Source organism: Loxodonta africana, chromosome 4, assembly GCF_030014295.1.
Source record: "Loxodonta africana isolate mLoxAfr1 chromosome 4, mLoxAfr1.hap2, whole genome shotgun sequence".
NCBI classification, from domain to species: Eukaryota; Metazoa; Chordata; class Mammalia; order Proboscidea; family Elephantidae; genus Loxodonta; species Loxodonta africana.
The window spans coordinates 117,845,907-117,859,010 of NC_087345.1; the positions used below are offsets into that span (position 1 = coordinate 117,845,907).

A 13,104-nucleotide genomic window follows, 5' to 3' on the forward strand; every position below is an offset into this window, starting at 1 on the left:
TTGTACATTATTCACTGTACTTTGCTGTATGTTTGAATATTTCATAACGCAAAAACCTGGTCTCAAGTATTTGATATTTAATATAATAAATGTGACTATCTCTTAGGCTTCTATGCATACATAAATATACTGTTCATTCTGGAAAAAATGTTTACTTTCTATACCATGTCTACTGATTAAAATTGTCATGGCCAACAGTACATACAATAAGGAAAAGAGAATTTCCCTTAAACATTTGGAAGTCATAGACATTGTTTATATTCTTATTTTTTCCTTTAATATTTGGAAGAGATTCACAAAGCAGTTAATGTTTTAAATTAGATAATAGTGTCTACAAAGCACTTATAAGATAGCTTAACCATCTGTGAGCTGTCATTTTTATTAAGAGTAAGCTTAAATGTCTTTTCATTATGCTATGAGAATTTATCAAGAGGAAATAACATCCATAATACAATGAAGGGCTTCCATTATTCATGCTCGGATACAAACTGGCTGAGTTCTAAGGGAATATATAAATTACTAATCTTTGTGATGCATTTAAACATATAATTTTATTTTTGAAAAGAGAATTAACAATTATTTTTTGTTTAAAATTTGAACTGAATTTCCAGCAATCTGTATTATACTAAGAAAAAAAAAAATCCCAATTTTTTTAAGAAAATTTCAGTTTGGTATGATTATTTATCATGTGAAGCTAAAATAATGCTTTTTCCTCAACTGTCTTTTTCCATAAACAAAAGTCACAGAGCCAAGATCAAATTATAAGAAACGGTAAAATTATATATTTTTCTTCTTTTTTGAACAGAAATAGTAATGCCAAGTTCAGTTTGTTCCATTGGTTTTAAGCCAAATAAATAGAAAAAATAGTGACAAGCCTGGTCACATCGTGTGTCTTAAGTTTCTATTAAAGTCCTTATGTAAATTTCAGATCCCTGAGTTGTACCACACAAGATTGTTCCTGAGCTTTAAAAGTCCATGTGATAAGGGAAAAGGGAAGAAGGGCGAAGGGAGGAAGGAGTCACGCTGGCTTGAGAATGAAAACATGTTCTTATATAGAAAAGTACACATTTAAATAGTATCTTCTCCTCAATTAATACCAACATGGAAAATTCTTTGTCACACCTCAGTGTAATAAAATATCATCTTACAATATGGTATCATGAGTGTTGAAATGAGGGGATCTCACCTTCTTGTATGGCTTAGAAACAGAGAAGCCATAAAGCGGAGGAAGAGAACAAAAAGCAAGAAGACATTTCTGGCCTTAATAGTAATGCTTTAAAGAAATAATATTACTAAATCTTAGTTGGTTGTTCTATTTTATTATAGATTAAAATTTTTTTCTTAAAGATCCACTGTTTCAACAAAACTTACCTGAATAAATTAAACTCTAAGCTCACAAATTCTACCATATTTTCATTTATTTTAGATATATTTATTGAAAATCCACTATGTCCTGGGTTGCTATAATCAGTATAAAATAAAATTGACTGCTGGAATAATGCTATTTAGCAGAGCTTATTTAAAGTGATGTTACATATTTCTACATCAAGATGAAAACTACCTATTTGCTGAATTGGAATACTTAAATTATAGAAAGGCCTAAAAATACACTGGACATGTAGAAAACTGCCAAATTTTTCAGGTACTTATAGAGAATTGGAAGCAAGTTATGCCACCAAGTCACCATAAACCTGAGTAAGGACTCTGAATAGTAAAACTGGGTTTCAGACATGGTAAATTCCCAAATCGTGATTCTCAGAATCATATGTACTGCTAACCTTCTCAGCATCAATCGTCTGCAATAGCTGTGTCCTTACCATGCTTCATGCAATGGTCTTTTCTCTACCAGTCACTTTCCCCTTAGGTCCCTGTGGAATCATCTTTGATACACAACCTCTTTCCATTCCTCTCTCACCAATAAGCTTTGCATCTTCCTGACTGATCATCTTGGTTTACTTTTGAAATCTCTACACCATGTTGTGTCATCCAAAAATTCATTCTGAGATTGTTTTTTCCTTCTGAACTTTTTTTTAATTAAATGTTTAAGTGTGTATCAGTGGTACTATATAAACAACTTTCTGTAGACTTGAGGCTAAAATGAAGCAAAAAGAATGTGGGTTACAAAATTCTAAAATGGAAATAGCTGTGGAGATCCAAGTGTGAACTGTCCCCCAGAAGTATTTAACCATAGTACCATAGAATTTTTTTTGTTGTTGTTGTTTACCACAGAATTAATTCACCCAGTAAACTATTTTAATTCAAGTTTGATAACCTGCAGACTTCCAATAAGAACAAGCTTTAATCTGTAACACTCAGAGTTTTCTAGGAATTGGTCCTGGCATAATGCATCACTGTAAAAAAAAAAAAAAAAAAATCAAATCTATGATCTAGAAAATCAGACGTGACAAGAATCTCCATTTTTGTGACTCTTGAGATAATTTCAGTTCATTAACATCTGTAATGGCAATCCAGGATTTTGTTTTACAATTATCAGCACCAATTTCTTGGAATTACTTAAATTTACATGATGGCTGCAGTCAGTACAAAATGGGAAAATCATTTAATGGTTAGAACAGAATTTCTAAACAGTCATTGTTTTCCCAATATGAAACTTAAAAAATTGTTATCTCTGATGGCAACATAAAATATTGCAGGGAATACTATTTGACAATCTTTTACTTTGTCCTCTAGAGCAGGGTAAAGAACAATCCTGCACTGTAAATAAAACTATAACACTACATTAGAAATAAATATTTATAAATACAACCTGGATGTGCATTAATAAGAAACTAAATAAAAACATTCATTCTCTCCAAAGTTCTAGAAATTGTACCAAAAATGTACCATAAGCCTGCATCTTATTTTGTTGTTGTTGTTGCTAGTGCACCAAAATGGATGTCCAGATTCATCTTGAAAGATAAATAATTTCCCACAGTCCTTTGCCTTCGTTCATCCTTTCTAGCTGACTAGCCGTCTAACTGCACTATGACCTTCCTCGCCTCATCTCATCTCACCCTCACCTACCTTTCCGGCTGATGGTTTGTTCTAGTAAATATAGCCTAGTCTTTGATTTTTGTTTTCTACAAGAATCTGATTATATTCAGCACAATTGGGTTTCATCAGTTTTATCTGTAAGTAGAGTAAAAATAAAAAACCTACCCCGATATTTTCCCTTTAGACTATGTTTTCACAGTTGAAGAGGAACAAGATCTTCCTCTGTGCCACAGATGAACAGCATGCAATTAAAAATCATTCCCTTTATCAGAGCTTGCAAATCAACCATAAAGTTTAATAACCCCAAAACTAGAATGCACCTCTCCTGTTACTCTAGCAAGTGGGAGACAAAATTGCAGAGTTCCAAAACTGGTTTACAGGATGGTGTGTACTTACTTTATAGGAAGATACATGCAAAATACTTCATTAATTAATTAGTTTTCCTAATGTTCATATCAAGATATCTAAAAAAGAAGTATCATAAAAGCTGCCACCGCAGAAGTGGCCAGAAACTGTCTGTGGCTTTAAGTAATAGGTATTATTATTGTTTTTATTTCTCTCAAAGTATGCTTCTGTAAACTTACTAAATTTGATTATTGCTTAATTAAGCTATTTACAGATCTTGCAAATAAACATCTATATCAATGGCTCTTATTTCATTGCTTTGTTTTGATTAATATAATGAACTACAAGGTTCCGATTTGGCAAAAACAAGCATAAGGCAGTGCATGTCATGTGAGTGATGTCCACAGTTCCCAAGATAAGAGGGTCATTCAATAAGCATTAAACAACATGTCTACTAATCCATAAACATGTTTGGGGGGAAAAGCATAAATGCTGGTGGCAATGTTCCCTTTGATTTTTATGGACTTGTTTGATTCCTGCTCATCAATGTTCTTTTAAAGAGACCATGACCTTTAATAAAGAGTGACATACTCAAGGTCATTCAAAAGTTCACTAAAAAACACACGTCCCATGCAACCACTGTGTGGAGAGAGCCACATTCTCTCACTGGCTGCCCCTCTGAATCACTTAAGTGTAGAAAGATCACATTTTTTTCCTCTTATTTTCTAGGACATGATTCTACTGGGAGTAAACTACCTCACAATGAAATAAATACACTTTTTACAACTGCTACTTGGTAGGCTGAAAAATGAAACCTAAAAGCCTGGAAGAATAAATGTTTGTAGAAGCATTTTCCTATTTTCCTAAATGAAGTGTCATAATTAATCAATAAATACTTATTTACTATCTTCTATATGCATTTTTTTTAAATGCATAGCAAAGGATCCCTGGTGGCACAGTGGTTAAGAGCTCAGCTGCTAGCCATAACGTCGGTGTTTAGCACCCACCAGTGGCTCCACAGGAGAAAGACGTGACAGTTGCTTCAGTAAAGATTACAGCCTTGGAAACCCTATGCGGCAGTTCTAGTCTGTCCTATAGGGTTGCTATGAATCCAAATCAACTTGAGGGCACACAACAGTAGGTATAGCAAAGAGATTAGGTTGTAATCCCAGTGGCTTGCCCCCTGCCAGGTGGGGGAACACTGTGCAATGTCTGGAGACTCCTTTGATTATCACAATCCAGGGAATGAAGTTGTACTACTGGATCTAGTGGGTAAGGGCAGGGATGCTGGAGAAGTAATAAACCAGTGCGTTCATTGCTAAAGAGAAGCACAGCTTCCCCTTGTTTGAGGATGGTCAAAGACAAATTTCTCTGAGTCCTCTTGATACTGTGGATGCTGTGGACATTGTGAATAACATCCTGACAAGGATAAACTTTATAAATGTGTTTCTTGTAAAGTTTTTTAATGCAAATGAAAGACATAACACTAAATTGTAACTAGGTAAAAGCAATTCCACAGGGAGGGTGTTCAAAAAGATTGTTGAAAGTATAGATCTGACTAAAGGTTAAAATTTAAAACATCTAGAGAGGTTCTAACGGGACAAGATGAATATGACATTTAGGTTTCTTACTGCCACTACTTTATGAGCAAAGCCACTCCTAGGATGTGTGTAGCCCAGGCAAATATTTGGTGTGGGGTCCCTGTCCATATAAACAAAACTTATATTTCACAATACATGCACACACACACACACACACAAGCTTTCCATGAAGAAATATAAAAAGTGAAACAATTACTGAAATAATTTCTAAAGCAGTACTAACAGTTGTTAGGTTGATCTATGTATGGATCAGTTAAACATCTAGAAAGGAAGTACAAATAAAGGCCATTATGCTTTCAGAAAAAGTAACACTAGCAGCTCCATGCAGGGCATACATTATTCACCGGTAATACGTCAGACATTTTGGAAGATGTAATAATGGGTCCCCAATCCCTTCAAATTAATCCTTTGGCATAAATTCCTGGGAAATATGGCTAGTTGTCTTTCTAAAATATATTAAATTGAGTTCATTTTAGTAAATTTATCTGCGTTATTCCAAGTAAGTCTGGAAGGCATTTAAATTATTCTTCACACACTCTCTTATCAAAAAATAAGTTATTTAACCCAGAAAAGAATTTACCTGACACCAAGTTAGACAACTAGCAAATGCTTGGGTTAGTGAACCTCAGTAGGTATTATTAACAGACCTTTGGAAACCCTAGTGGTGTAGTGGTTAAGTGCTATGGCTGCTAACCAAAAGGTCAGCAGTTCGAATCCACCAGGTGCTCCTTGGAAACCCTATGGGGCAGTTCTACTCTGTCCTATAGGGTCTCTATGAGTCAGAATTGACTCGATAGCACTGGGTTTTTTAAATAATTGCATTAATACCCAAGTAGACAAGATAATGAAATGACTTCCCATATAAATTCATCTTTGAGATTTCAAATAGTGCCACAAAGCTAACTGATCTAAGTAGATAATTGTTATTCTATACGTTTTACAGTTTGAAACCTCCAGTACTTGGTGGATAACTAAAGGCCTGGTACCAAATAGGTCACAGGTCATTTTTAAGCACAGATTGTCTAGTGCATTTTTAACTCTTTTTTCCTCCCGAATATTCAGAACTTTCTTTCGCATACACATCAATTATTTAGGGATATACATACCAGAATTTCCTTCTCTAAAGAAAAGCATTAATCATTTGAGGACTAGATGGATTACACAAAAAGTCGTTCCTTTGGTAAATAGTCTTAAGTCTCTAACTATTGGTTAAAAAAAAGGACTACTGGTTCCTAGTACATTAACATGTTAGGAAGTTCATAAACTCAACAGTGAATTTTTTTTTTTTCCCTGCAGGACATTCATCTAAACAATAAGTAAACCTTCTACTCCCTGGAATCCCCTCCTACCGCTTTTAAACGTTTCAAAAGAGAACAGCTTTCTAATGCCTCTCTTAACTTCTCATTGGAAAACTTTCCTCCAAGAATTTAAAGGAAAAAAAAAGACAAATTGCCTTCTGAGAATATTATCCTGGACTTCATTTGGTATTACTGAGAACGCTGCCAGATAAAAAGCTCTGTGTGCTGCTGGAAGTTTTTTTTTTTTTTTTTATCATTTAGCATCTTTCCTATATTTGGATGATCTACTCTTTGAGAGTATACACTTAAAAAAAAAAAAGAAAGAAGAAAAATCAGCTAGGAAGTTGTGACTGAAATGACAAGTTATGTAAGAGAACTGTTGAGAATAGAGTAGAATAAACCAATCTAAATGAAATTCTTGCTTAGCCTAAAAAGTCTTATGCAATTAAGAGTTGGGATGATATAACTGAAGCATGACATGCATTTCTCTATACAAGTATTTGATGTGAAATATGCACCTTGTTATCTGTGATAATGCACATCCAATATAGCTTTGGAGGACTAACGCAAATCTGAGAAAAGCCCATATTTATTAAGTACCTAGGGGGAAAGCCTAGAGGAGCTTAACTGTCTTCTGGTAATGATTAACACCCTCAATACTTGCTTCCTTTTTTTTTTTTTTTTTTTGATCCTCTAACCTAAGGCTGTCTTTACACAAAACTATAAGCTACTTGAAGGCTAGGTTTGTTTCATTCATGTTTGACTCTTCAAAGGCTAAAAAGTGCCTGACATATATTTGTGTCTTTTGAATCAAAGCAAAATAGGTTAAATTTTGTCTTGGAGGCTGCTCACTCAACATCTGTGACGGCTCTCTGCTTTTTACTAGACATTTCTTGTTGCTCAGACATCAAGCCAGTCCCCTTTTTTGGATACTTAAAAACAAAAACGTTTTCATCCATTATCTTTTCCATCGTTCAAAATTTTCTACTTTTATATCCCCAAATTTATACATCCTTTCTCTCCTAAAAAAGTTGAAGCCCTGAGGTTCACAGCATTTCTTTGAAATATCTGTCTCTATTTCTTTCTTCTTTCTTGTTCCCACAGCAGTATCTCCACTTTCTTCCCAAAGCTTCTTCATCTCTCCTTTTTGTTGGAGTCTGTTTCAGAATGGATTCCCTGCGTGGTGCAAATGGTTACTGTGCTCAGCTACTAACTGAACAGCTGGAGTTCCAGTCCACCCAAGGTTCCACAAAAGAAAGGATTGGCAATCTGTTTTTGAAAAATCACCTACACTGGTTTTGTTTCAGCACAAGGCCAGTTTTTCTGAACTGGGATGAACAGCAGTGGGGGATGGGTACAGTGAAAAGAAAACACACAAACAGGTGAAAAAGGGGCTACTTTGGAAGAATGAGGATTCCCTATCCTTGAACCACATTATTGTCTCAGTTCTCAATCAACCATCTCTTAGGAATTTTCAACGTCTTCTTCCCTACACTGATCCTTTTCCTCTGGCATTAAGACATGCATCTCACTTTAACATAAAAAGAAATTTCACTCACTTCTACTGCCAATCTTTTCTTCAATCTTAAACTTTTTGAAAAAAACAAAACTCCTCCAAGAGAACTCTATTTAGTATCTTACATTAATTCTTAATTCCTGTATTTTGCCTTCCACGACTTCCCTAGCTATCAAAACTGTACTCTCAAAGCTCACTAATGTCCTCCTTATAATTTTAAATTCAAAGGCATTTTCTACTTTTTTTTTCTTTCCTTAAACTTTGGTCTCAGCCATCTCCTTAGTATAACTTTATAGTACACTACTTTTGATTCGAAGCCTCTCTCCTCCAATTGGTCTCACTAGTATATATTAACTCTCTCTCTCCAGGCTCCTTCTAGCTCTTTCTGTGAGTATTCTCCAAGAATTAGCCTTTCTTCTCTCCTTTTTTTTTTCTTTTACTATTCCTCTCTGGACAGTCTATCTTCTGATATAGTTCAATAATCATATCTGTAATTGTTTTGTTAGGTGTCATCAAGTCCATTCTGACTCCTAGCGAAACTATGTACAACAGAACGAAACACTGCCTGGTCGTGGCCATCCCCACAATCATTGTTATGTTGGAGTTTATTGTTGTAGCCACTGTGTCAATCCACCTCCTTGAGGGTCTTGCTCTTTTTCACTGACCTTCTACTTTACCAAGTATGATGCCTTTCCCCAGGGACTGATCTCTCCAAAATACAAGAGACAAAGTCTCGCCATCCTCGCTTACAAAGAACACTCTGCCTGTATTTCTTCCAAGACAGACTTGTTTGTATTTCTGGCATTCTATGGTATATTCGATATTCTCTGCCAACACCATAATTCAAAGGCATCAATTCTTCTTCAGTCTTCCTTGTTCATTGTCCAGCTTTTGCATGCATGTGAGGTAATCAAAAATACCATGTCTTGTGTCACCTCAAGGTGACATCCAAATTGACATATTCTACTCTGCTCTGGCTACAGCACACCACACAAATATCACAAGCATTTGCCTGAAATTCCGTTTTGGAACTGTTATCATCACTTCTCACTTAACATTGCTAGAACGGAACTCATCATCTTCCCTCTAAACTGCTCTGTTTTAATGGCACTAATCCTTCAAGTACTCAGTTTGAAACTTCTGACTCTCTTTACTTCCTCTCTTTTATTACTCAATTATTCATGGCATTCTCTGGATTCTTCCTTCACAGAAGCCCCTGCAACATTTTCCTTGGAATAAGTGTTAAGATAGCAGTTATAAAGAAAATTCGCACACATCCAAACCTGTCCCACACTCATTCCAGTTTAGGCTTTTACTCAACCTTTTCCATCCACTTTTCCCTCTATTTGTACTTTTGAAACCTTAATCATTCTTGAAGGCTCTTCTCAGACATCACCACCTCTAAGAAGTGTTTTCTAGTTCTGCAAGGGAGGAATAAATACTCTCTTTCACCTGAACTCTTATAAGACTTTGTGTATATATTTAATATTGCATATAACTGTCTGTCTCTGTTTCCAACCATAATTAATGAGCCTTTAGAAAGCTGTGATCTTGTCATTTAGTCTTTCTTCCATATAAGAACTATAACAGTGTTCTACACAGGGTCAGTGCTTAAAAATCTGTCCTAAATTAAACTAAAATGAGCCTTTAGAAAGCTGTGATCTTGTCATTTAGTCTTTCTTCCATATAAGAACTATAACAGTGTTCTACACAGAGTCAGTGCTTAAAAATCTGTCCTAAATTAAACTAAACTGGGATGGGATTTAAGTGAGACCTTGGAGTATATTAATAAAATATTAAGAGATCTGTGCTCAAACAGCCTGTCTGAAATTCCCTTTGAAATGCTGAAAGGCTTTAGACACATTATTCAAGGAAATGAGGGCAATATAAGAAGGGATCAATTATTTAAAACATAAATATCCTGCCTTTTTTTTTTTTTTTTAGATAAACACAAAGAAACCCATTACCTTCTAGCCGATTCCAATTTGTAGCGACCCTATAGGACAGAGTAGAACTGCCCCATAGGGTTTCCAAGGCTGCAGTCTTTATGCAAGCAGACTGCTGCATCTTTTTCCCGTGCTGCAGCTGGCAGATTCGAACCCTCGATCTTTTGGGTAGCAGCCAAGAGTTTAACCACTGCACCACCGGGGCTCCATTAGATAAGAGGTCATAACTTAATGCTTAATTTTTCTAGCTGGAATTTCCAGAGAATCATGTTTTTTGTTGCTGTTGAGTATCGCTTTGCATGTGTATGTGGTCTGCTTTTTACCTTAATAATTTTATCTGAGTTGAGGAAATTAAGTGGGTTAAATTTATACTACATTTGGAATAGTTATCCTCCTAGTTGGGAGATCCAAGGCCGCGATGCTTTTAATGGTAATTCAAGCAAGGATGTTCTAATTCCTTTGCTTCTGAGAACCACTTTAGGTTTTCAAATACAATCAAATTTTATTTCTGAAATTTTTTGTGTGTGTATGTGGAATTCTGAAGTTTTCTAACTATGTGCAATATCTGGAATATCTTTCATATTTGTTCCGTGTTTTTCATGATTATAATGATCACAAGCAATGGTGAATTTTTGTGAGATTTGTTTTTCAATTTATATTGACAGGGTGTCTAAACCAAAACTGAAGATAAAAGATACTTGGTGAATAAACAATATATATTTTCAACTTTTTTTTTTTTTTTTTTTAATGCAGCATTACATTACTCTAAAGCGGCCCGTCCTCAACATTTTACTTGGCATGTTTTAGGTATCAAAGTGTCTTTGGTGGCAATAATCAGAATCCATGGAATTCTGTTGTTCCTTACTTGTGCTCATCTGTACTTTTGTTAGTTTAGAATCACAAAGCATCTACTGTACATTAAGTTCACACTTGATACGTACCTAGCAGCATAAAAGCATTCAAATTCTGATTTAAAATATTACACTGTGTGCAGAAGGAGTTGGCAGAGAAAAAGGGGAAGTAGAACTGAGAGTAATAGAAAGAAGGCAAGGTATAAATTCTGAATAATAGTAATTTAGTTGGATTGGTTTATACGGTAGCACAATGGTTAAGTGCTCAGCTGCTAACTGAAAGGTCAGTGGTTCAAACCAACTAGCCACTCCTTGGGAGTAAGATGTCTGTAAAGATTACAGCCTTGGAAACCCTAAGTGGCAGCTCTACTCTGTCCTATAGGGTCGCTATGAGTCAGAATCGACTTGACGGCAACATGGCTAAGTATCAATTTACTAATCAAATTGATAATGGACAAAAATAAAATCTTAGCTATTAAAATCTTAATTAAAAATAATTCATTCACTTGGTTTTGTTTTCCCAGGGACCTAAATTAAATTCAGCTACCCATGCAAACTTAATAACAACACAAGTACACGTAAGATTTGTAAAACACTTGGGAGAAGCATACACTTCATAATAAACTTTCATATACAGTATCGAACATCAAACTCTATTTCTTTTAACAGTCCTCTTTAGTGCCAAATATAAAATGAGAGCAACAGAGGTAAAGATGTTCCACCATCTAATTTTTATTTGACATGTTTACAGTCAGGTAAACTTAGGCTGTTATGAGATAAATTATTTTTATATTTCTTCACAGAATACCCTAGGAGAAGAGATAATTTTCTTAATTTAAAACTCAGCCTTTACTCCGTCAGGCAAAGCAATTATGGAAGCAAAACAAATCCACATTGTCTAATTAGGTCATTAAAAAGCATAAATGCGTCATGGAAGCTTTTCTCCTTGCCTAAGACATAAAGTCAGACAATGAAAACAGTCTGGTAAATATAGGAAGGTTTCAAATTTGTTTCTTTTCAAAAATAATAGGTCCTTTCATCTTTCTATTTCCCTAAGACTAAGACAGTTATTTAGAGACAAAACTCTAATTAGTTCAGGGTTTTGTCTGATTATATTTCAAAATATTTAACCAAAAACAGGAAGACAGAGAAAAGAACAAAATACGTACAGAAATTATCAAAGGAAGTGAATAAAATCAAGAAAGTGGGCTGTTGATCAAAATGTATTCCGCAGAGACAAGATGAATATAAAATCGACATTCATGTAAACACAACCAATCTGGGATACCAGAAAGCTCTTAGGACGAATACACTGGCATCTGCCTTTGGGGTTTGAAATCCAGACTTTAATTACAGCTAACCTAAATAAAAACAAATGGCATGATTATTTTGTCTGTTCCTCTCTCTACTTATTATTATTTCTTGAGTTTTAGAAAACCCATGGCTCATTCAAAGTGTTAAGAAACAAAATCAGTCAAAGAAAAGGAAAAGAAACTTACCTGGGATCCTCTTTGCCCTCGCTTATGGTCCCATTCCGAATGCCCCATGAGCTGTAAAGATAATGTAATAATTACAGTAAATTAAATGGCACTTATTTTGCATGGCAAATGTTCTTACTCTTTCTTTTAAGGAATAACTAGGCTTTTGAAATCCGTATTTTAATAGTAAGGACTTGAAAAACCATCAGGAGTAAATTACTTACCTGAAGTAATAAACTACTGGTTTAGCTAACATTGCAACATCTAGTTGTTTTAGAGAGTGCTTTAACATGAAAAAAAAAAAAAATTTTTTTTTTTTTTAACACTATTGCGCATTAAAAGGAATTTGATAAGGTACAGTTTTGTTGTTCTTTGTCAGGAACATCCTACACAGATGCTAAACTGCGTAAAGCTTTATTTGCATATCATTAAGCCTCTACTTTATTAGGAAAATATGCTGAAGTAATCCACTAGTGCAGCTTAATCTACTGTCATGGCAATAACGGGAAGGCCAAAACATTTTAATATTTTTAAGTTCCGTACAGATAATATCACAAAAATTATAAGAGTTCTAAGGAGTGAAATTATTTAATATGAAATATGCCCTCAAAGTCACAAAATATAGATTTACATAAAACAGAGACTGCTCAGGAAGTCTAATATATATTTATTGAAAAAATACACTTAACCAAAAAGATTTTAAGGAAATACAACATATCAAATGAGAGGAGAGAGACTCCATTCATCTATCTAGACACTCACTATTCATGAATACCAACTGAAGAACTTTTTATAATTACTAAACTAGCACACCAACATGGTGGACTACCCAACATATTTATATAAATTACTAGCTTTTCTACATACAGCAGTAACTCCTTAATAGATAATAAAAAAAAAAGTTCACAATAAAACAAACAAACAAAAAGATAATAAAACTTTGAATAGTATAATCAAGAAATGTGTGATAACCACATACAAAGTATGGTATAATTTCATTGATGGACATACTAAATTTTATAAAACCTTTAAGGGTTAGATTTTCCCTAAAATATCTTACAGATTTAACTCGATT

At 34.5% G+C, this 13,104-nt stretch overlaps 1 protein-coding gene across 1 annotated transcript in view; it reads right to left on the bottom strand.

Annotated features, from left to right (window-relative positions):
• PDE3A (phosphodiesterase 3A) overlaps nucleotides 1-13,104 on the bottom strand; it is a 357,534-nt gene that overhangs the window by 135,446 nt on the left and 208,984 nt on the right. Inside the window, exon 2 of the mRNA XM_003405678.4 lies at nucleotides 12,051-12,101. Within this exon, the coding sequence (XP_003405726.2) occupies nucleotides 12,051-12,101 (51 nt within the window). The remainder of the gene's footprint in view (nucleotides 1-12,050; nucleotides 12,102-13,104) is intronic.